This window comes from Ursus maritimus, unplaced genomic scaffold (genome assembly GCF_017311325.1).
Source record: "Ursus maritimus isolate PB19 unplaced genomic scaffold, ASM1731132v1 scaffold_24, whole genome shotgun sequence".
NCBI classification, from domain to species: Eukaryota; Metazoa; Chordata; class Mammalia; order Carnivora; family Ursidae; genus Ursus; species Ursus maritimus.
The window spans coordinates 20,998,284-21,006,001 of NW_024424897.1; the positions used below are offsets into that span (position 1 = coordinate 20,998,284).

The 7,718-nt window shown below is 44.4% G+C and overlaps 1 protein-coding gene and 1 long non-coding RNA gene across 3 annotated transcripts in view; one reads left to right on the forward strand and one right to left on the reverse strand.

Annotated features, from left to right (window-relative positions):
* Positions 1-1,932: 1,932 nt before the first annotated feature.
* LOC103661868 overlaps positions 1,933-7,718 on the reverse strand; it is a 49,520-nt gene continuing 43,734 nt past the window's right edge. Inside the window, exons 10-12 of one of the 2 annotated variants that reach the window (XR_005837390.1) lie at positions 5,594-5,705; positions 2,306-2,499; positions 1,933-1,992 (exon numbers count right to left, since the gene is read on the reverse strand). This is a non-coding gene — a long non-coding RNA (uncharacterized LOC103661868). Of the gene's footprint in view, positions 1,993-2,203; positions 2,500-5,593; positions 5,706-7,718 lie in introns of those variants that run through there. The other variant, XR_005837393.1, reaches the window with a different exon arrangement.
* KRT24 (keratin 24) overlaps positions 7,428-7,718 on the forward strand; it is a 4,520-nt gene continuing 4,229 nt past the window's right edge. The window contains 2 exon segments of the mRNA XM_040640653.1: positions 7,428-7,711; positions 7,714-7,718. The exon segment at positions 7,714-7,718 is cut by the window's right edge and continues 361 nt beyond it. Of these exon segments, the coding sequence (XP_040496587.1) occupies positions 7,475-7,711; positions 7,714-7,718 (242 nt within the window). The 5' untranslated portion in view covers positions 7,428-7,474.

Below are 7,718 nucleotides of genomic sequence, written 5' to 3' on the forward strand. Positions count from 1 at the left end.
GGCTCCACCCCCAGCACGGAGCCCAATGCAGAACTCGATCTCATGACCCTGAGACCATGACCTGAGCCAAAATCAAGAGTCGGATGCTTGACCAACCAAGCCACCCAGGTACTCCTCCTTTTTTTTAATTTTAAGGAAAAACAACAGGACAGGTAAGTGGTAAGTAATGTGGTAGAAACTGTAAGAACAAGAAAAAGAAGCACAGGGGGAGGTGGGAAGCTGGTAAGTTGGGAGTTGGTAGGTGGTGCAAGAAAACTGTTCAAGAAGAGGCAGGCCTTGAAAGGTAGTAAAATTTGGATACACAGGGGCGCCTGGGTGGCTCAGTTGGTTAAGTGTCTGCCTTCAGCTCAGGTCATGATCTCAGGGTCCTGGGATCAAACCCCAGCCCGGCTCTCTGCTCAGTGAGGAGCCTGCTTCTCCCACTCCCTCTGCCAGCCACTCCCTCTGCTTGTGCTCTCTCTCTGTCAAACAAATAAATAATCTAAAAAAAAAAAAAAAAGGATACACAGAGAGAAGAAAATAGGGCATAGTCCAGGTCCTTGGCTCTAGGACTTATCATGTCGAAGTGCTTCTAGAAACATTCAGTCACCTACAATGAGTAGGTCACTGGCTAGTAACCATCATCCATTAGCCCTTTTCAGAAATATTTGTGTCTGCTCCATAGCCTGGACTCACTTTGGAAGGGATACGGGCTTACTCAGCACCCATCAACCAAGGTTCCCTGGGCACCCAGTTTCTCTGTCTTCCTCCAGGACCCAGGCACCAGAGAAGAACAATTGTTTTCTGGGACCCACTCCTCATTCAATATAGCTCCCACATCAGAGCTAAATTCCATCCCTTTTTTCCCTCTGTGGAAAGATCTGGCTTCCTAGCCTGTGTTCCCGCAAACCCATTTCGTGGGTTTCCTCCACACTCTGGTAACCCTATGGCCGCCTGGGCCCTAACGCCAGAGCCAACCCTCCCAAGCCTGGCTCAAAGCTGTGAGCTATCTACTCAGACGTGCCTTATCCCATGAGCCTTTCTCATCCCAGACCACAGCCCTGCCATGGTTTCCAGACAGCCCTGCTTCCCTGGGGTGAGCCCTGTGCCCCTTCTCCCCCAGCATGCCTCAGGGCCAGTGCAGATAGGCTGTCTGCCTGAGCCTCCCCCAGTCCCTGTCCCTGGAATGAGCCTTGACAGGACTGGTCTGATGGGCACTGAGATCGCTCACAGAGTAGTAATAATTTGGCTAAAGACTAGAAAGGTCTCCAAGCGTGTTGCCATTGATTAGTTCAGTATATGGTATTCTCCTATAATTATTTTAATCTTTTCTGGCCCACGGTTGTGTTTCCTATCTCGTTTCCAACCTTGTACATTGTGATTCCTTCTCTCTTTGCTTTAAAGAGGCTTACAAAGAGTTGTCTATTTTGACCAAGAGCTCCCAGTAGCCCATTTCTTACCCTCTGCCTTGTCTTGACCAAACCCTAGTTAGGCTTCTCTCTTTCCTAGTTTTGTGTGGGAAAGAGAGAAGCCAACTAGAATCGGTCAGTTGTAACTCAGATTGGAGAACATTGCCTTGGAGGGATTCCTCCCAAGCATCCTCTTCCTCAATCAGCTGCCTTTATCGGGCCTTCCCTCGGGGCCAGTTGAGGAGCGCCTCTACCTCGAATTAATTAAGTCTGTTCTCACCTCTATTTGGCACAATTTTTACCAAATAAGCAGTAATTGAGAACCACTCCTCAAGTACAAGTGCTGAACTTTTGCAGCCTACACCTTAGTAATGAAAACCCCCACTCGTTTGTAATATAAAACATTTCCTTTTTTTTTTTAAAGATTTTATTTATTTATGTGACAGAGAAACAGCCAGCGAGAGAGGGAACACAGGCAGGGGGAGTGGGAGAGGAAGAAGCAGGCTCAGAGCGGAGGAGCCTGACATGGGGCTCGATCCCATAACGCCGGGATCACGCCCTGAGCCGAAGGCAGACGCTTAACCGCTGTGCCATCCAGGCGCCCCTGTAATATAAAACATTTCCTAAATATGACTAAGAAGTAATTGACTAAACCAAATTGCTAAATATTAGAGTTGACGAGAATTTGAAAGTTACACAGTCCAGTAGAACAGTTTACAGATGGGGGAAACTGTGGCCTCATCTAGAGACATCCGGAGAACTGGAATTTCAGAACAGTTGTCATAAAATTCTGCCACAGTCCCGGTGGAAAGAGGTCAGGGGACATGAACAGGTAAAGATTTCTCCTGAGCCCATGAGATCACATACCATCCATTCCTTTGCTACGAAACAATTACTTTACGACTGGGATTCCTTACCTGGAGGTGTGCAGTCTTTCTGAGAGCAGAAGGCCGAGGGAGACTGGGGGGTGGAGCCCAGAGAGACGGAGAAGAGAGCGCCCCGTGGGTTGACTTCACTGTGGCCAGGGACGCGGGAGGCTGGGCCTTGCCGCTCGTAGTACAGTCTGGGTTATCTATGTCTGCGGTTCTCTGAAGAGAAGGCCATTGTCTCTCTGGCCCGAAGGAAGGTCCAAAGGGATCAGTTTCAAGCAAAAACAATCAATAATCCCTGCCTTACTTCAATCCGTATTGGCTCTGGCCCTGGAGGACAGAAGTCCCTCAGCCCCCACAGAGACACCTGCCCGTTCTTTTAACTCTCCACATACTGACTAAATGGTCTGCAGGAAAACTAGAAAATGGAGCTGTTTGAGGAGATTCTAGAGCGCTCGATCTCAACAAGGACAAAGCTGAGTCATTTTCTCCCAGAACGAAATGTGGCAAAGCGGCGTGACCGAACAGAGCAGGTGGAGAAGGGGAAGCTTAACTGAAACCAAAAAGGGAAAGAACGCCGAAGGGCGGCAGGGAAAGCAGACAGGAAAAGTGAGAAGGCGTGAAGGAAGAGAAGCTTTGGCAGAACCGGTGAATGCCCCCCTCTGTGTGTCTGACGATAGCACGGGGCTGAAATCAATTTATGGAAAGCGCGACCTCATCTCCAAGTGGCATCTCAGGACATGTATTATTGTAAAAAAAAATTGTTTTTTCTTTCTTCCAGGTAGGTGAGCCTGGAGGGGCTCACAGTGGCCACTCTCAGGACATCGGCCTAAACAATGATTCTCCACAGGGGCTGTCCCCCGGTGATTCAGACATGACCCTCTCTCCCCACTCCCCTAACAACACTTCCTCTCACGGACAACCCCCCAACACACACGTGCGCACACAGGTGCCGGAGAATAGCGGGTTTAGAGGCAGAGCACACAGCAAAGGGTGGGAGCGATCAGTTACCAAGTTGTTCAGGAAGCAAGTTAAGCCACGCTGTTTTTTTCGTTCGTTCAGGGAGTCTTTACCGTCGATCTTCAATATGTGAGTTTTACCCAGAGACTGTGCACACACAAAATGGAGCTTTTCCTTTTTCCATACTGTTTGCCACAAAGATTTCCACCAACACCCAACCAATACTCTATGGCCAGTGACTTCCCTTTGCTATTCTGATCTTATGCTTCCATTCGAAACCCATGTAACAGAAAGTTCTCTAGAACCGACAAAAGATAGGAGCCCCGAGTTCATTCTAGTCTCAACGTAAGACTCATCGGGGGTAGAGGCACCTGGCTGGCTCGCTGGGTGGAGCCAGTGACTCTTGCACTCGGGGTTGTGGGTTTGAGCCCCGCATTGGGTATAGAGATTACTTTAAAACAAATAAAATCTTAAAAAAAAAAAAAAAAGATTCATCAGGGGCAATAGCAAAAAAGAATGGGCAAGTGACTCTGTGGGGGCTGAGCCAATATAGATTGAAGTAAGGCGAAGATTATTGATTATTTTTACTTGCAAGGACCTTTGGGCCTTTCTTCATGCCAGAGAGACAACAGCCTTCTATTCAGAGAACCGCAGACATATATAACCCAGACTGTACTACGAGCAGCAAGGCCCAGCCTCCCGCGTCTCTGGGCACAGTGAAGTCAATAACATTTCAGTAGTTGGTTTTCCTACCAATCTAAAAACACGCACTATATTAATCTGAATATTTTAAAAAAATACTAGTGGGGCGCCTGGGTGGCTCAGTTGGTTAAGCGTCTGCCTTCGGCTCAGGTCATGATCCCAGGGTCCTGGGATCGAGTCCTGCATCAGGCTCCTTGCTCAGCAGGGAGCCTGCTTCTCCCTCTGCCTGCCACTCCCCCTGCTGGTGTGCTCTCTCTCTCTCTGGCAAATAAATAAATAAAATCTTTTTAAAAAAATAAAAATATACTAGTAATCGACCTGACAAAAATGTCAATGGTTATTATTTACAAATCATCCTATACTCATTGCAAAAGTTTTGTTCTATAATGAACCATAGTTTATATGATTCTTTACAAGTAAAATAAACTGCTAACAAGAAACTACTCAAAACAACTTATAACTGAGGGCAACATCGAACTGGGAGCCCGGACATCGGGGGTTCACTCTGTTTCTTTTAAAGGATCTTATATTGAACAGCTCCCGGATGCCAGGCACGGATGCCGGCATTTCTGAACATTATGTTTCACTGGAAACTCACCAGATTCTCGAAGCTTTCATTTTACAAATGAAAGAGATGGCAAGAATTAATTTGTGAGCTTTAGCAAGTCACTATTTCAAATAAAGAGAGTGGGTATTAAATTTGGAGGGTGTCTTAAATCAATGGGGACCAGGGTTTACTAAAGAATTCTGACACTTCAGGCAAGAACAGAATTGTATTTACATATGCGATTAAAACCCTGCAATCTGCTAAACACTAACGTTCTAGAGCTTGCAAATCATAGAATAAAGATGAGCCTGTTTGATAGGTTTCCCCATTTAAAAGGAAATACATAGATCCATAGAAAGAAAGCATTAAAAATGCATGTAAGGGAATACGAATGAATAGGAGAAAATCCTGTGGGTTTATGTCTACATTTATTTATACACTGCCTCATTAGGCAAGGAATTTGAGGTAGTAACAGCTGTTTTATTTATTAAATGCCCTTCCCAGCAGTCCTCTCTGAATACAGAGTATCAGAGAAGCATCTTAGAACTTAATTTTGAATCTGAATTTTAAAAACAAAGAAGAAATAGATGTCAGCATTAAAAATCATATCAAGAAGAAAGCTTAAAAAAAAAGAAATAGGACAGAAGACGCACTATTTCACTCATCCCAAGCTGCATCAGCGGGTACCCAAACATCCAGATACCCCCAAACAGAAGGTGCGTGAAGCTGCCAAGATGGAAAAGAGACAACTCACATGACAACTAAAAACACAAGTCCCAAGCAAAATTCAGAGGCCAAAGTTGCTGCTGAATGTTGTCTTTTCTCGTTCTTTCCACATAAAGCTCTTTCTACCTGGGCTCTGAAATTTCCCCGTTTCATCAGATTTCTTTCATTTAGTTATTGTTCCTTTCTTTAAACCTTCTTTTAGCCATATGCCAGCCTTTATGAACGTGGAGAGATTACATTTCACACGTTTAAAAGGGAAGAAAAGCCCAGTGATTCTCTTCTCCAGCATTTACCATCATACCATTAATCCCTAGTGCTTGGGCTTCCCTGGTTTCCTAGCTCTGGGGAGGGCGAGGCAAGATGACCAACATACCTTGACAGCTGGTGCCTTTTTTACCTACCTTAAAAGGTGTGATGAGAATTACTCCCAGCTTAACAATTTAAAGTTCATAAAGCACCTTGTCCGCCATGGAGAGATGGTATCCTCCATAGACGAATGGTAACACACCACTGCTGTGAAAACAGAGCAGGCAAATGTCAAAGTTAATTCCTGAAGAGCTACACAGCAAAGGGAATTATCACCTATTTCAGAGTGTGTCCCCATCGAAGGCAGTCCAAGGAGAAATTAACAGAAGGCAGAACGCCGGATAACAAAGGAGCGATGGTAAAAATTAAAGCACGTGCATAGTTTAACAGAGACTGCCAAGATAAGAACGGTTTTAAAGAAGTAAAAGTCAGCTACTTGAGCATAAAGCTGAGGCCAAGAAAGATTTTAGAAGCATTTATACTTTTTTTTTTAAAAAGACGCTTTTTAAAAATGGTGGTAAAGTGGACATAACATAAAATTTACCATCTCCACATTTGTGTCTGTTCAGTAGTGTTAAGTACATGCATATTGTCGCGTAACCAACCTCCAGAATTCTTTTCATCTTGCAAAACTGAAACTCTGTATCCATTAAACAACTCCCCATTTCCCCTCCACCCAGCCACTGGCAACTACCATCCTGTTTTCTGTCTCTGAAACTGACTACGCCAGGTATTTCATGTAAGGGGAATCATACAGAAGTTGTCTTAACAAAAAAAGCAAAACAAAACAAAACTTTTAAACCAGAGAAACTACTAGCAGAGGCAAACGGAAATAATCTAAGATACAAAAGGGACAGAAAAACAGGAAGCAGAAAGTGAACTGGGGAGCATTCTAGATTTTGGTATCTATAAAATGATCCCAATCATAACATTAGTTATCGGAAGTGGATACATATCTTCTCTAAATATCTTTTCAACAAAAACAGAAAAAAACATGAGCAGAAAGTAGACTGGGGGAAGTCCACCATTTAGTATCTGTAAAATGACTCCAGGCATAACATTGGTTAGCAGAAGTGGATTCAGATCCCCTGCTCCAAATACTTAGAAAACAAAGATGAAATCAGCATCATCTTAGTTTCTTAAGATTTGACTCCAAAAAAGGAAGTTGAGTCTCAGGCTCAAATTCAATGAGAAAGAAGAGCATCTTTGTATCATCACACCGGTGACAATTAACCCCCATCTAAAAATGTTTCCAGTCTTTCCAGGACATTCTCTGCTCAAGTAAACATGTTGCTGAGATCTAACAGCACACGCAAGGAAGACTATTGTATTTAACTTTTTCTTCTCAACAGTGAAAATACCTAATCTGATCTCAGAATACAAGGGAAAATTCAACACAAACGTCCCCTTAGAAATATGCTGATTGAAATAATCATCGAGAAGGATAGTTAAGTAAATCTAAAACTAACGCTGGTGCTAAAGCTAATTTCAACTTTAAGCGGATAATATGAACAAAAGTTATGAGTTTGACGGGAAATTTCCATTCTCATCCTATTAAGTATTTTAATTGCATTGGCTAATCTGGGGATGTGTTCTTCAATTGGGAAATCATGAAGCAAAATGAATAGAATTACTCCTTCAGGAAAGAATTATAAGTCATCGAAACCTCTGAAAGATTACAACTATAATTCTGGGGGGAAAAAAGTTTTTGCTTTGCTCCACCTTATTTTTTTTCCTGACAGAGTAAATGCCCCAAGGTTCTGACCTAGCTTCAGAAAAAGAGCCAATAGAGTGGGTTCACCAAAAAGAAATTATCCAGTTCCAGATTAGCAAAACTATCATAGGGATTAAGAAGTGACACAGAAAAGGAACACCCTGCAAGTGTGTATATAAGGGCCAAAAGGCAGCTGGCAAATACGTTCCTCACCGTCACCTCTCCTCTTCACCCGGACAAGCTGAACTTCGGCAGGAGCACCATGTCTTGCTCATCTCGGGTCTCCTCTTCCAGGACTGGAGGCAGTGGCTTGGTTAGGGGGTCTGCTGGGGGGAGCAGCTTCAGCAGTGGAAGCAGATGCGGTCTGGGGGGTGGCTCTACCCGGGGCTTCCGAGGAGGAAGCGGCGGCTGTGGCCTGAGCGGGGGATCAAGCGGTGGCTTTGGGGGCAGCTTTGGAGGAGGTTTTGGTAGCTGCTCAGTAGGGGGTGGTTTGGGAGGAACTCTAG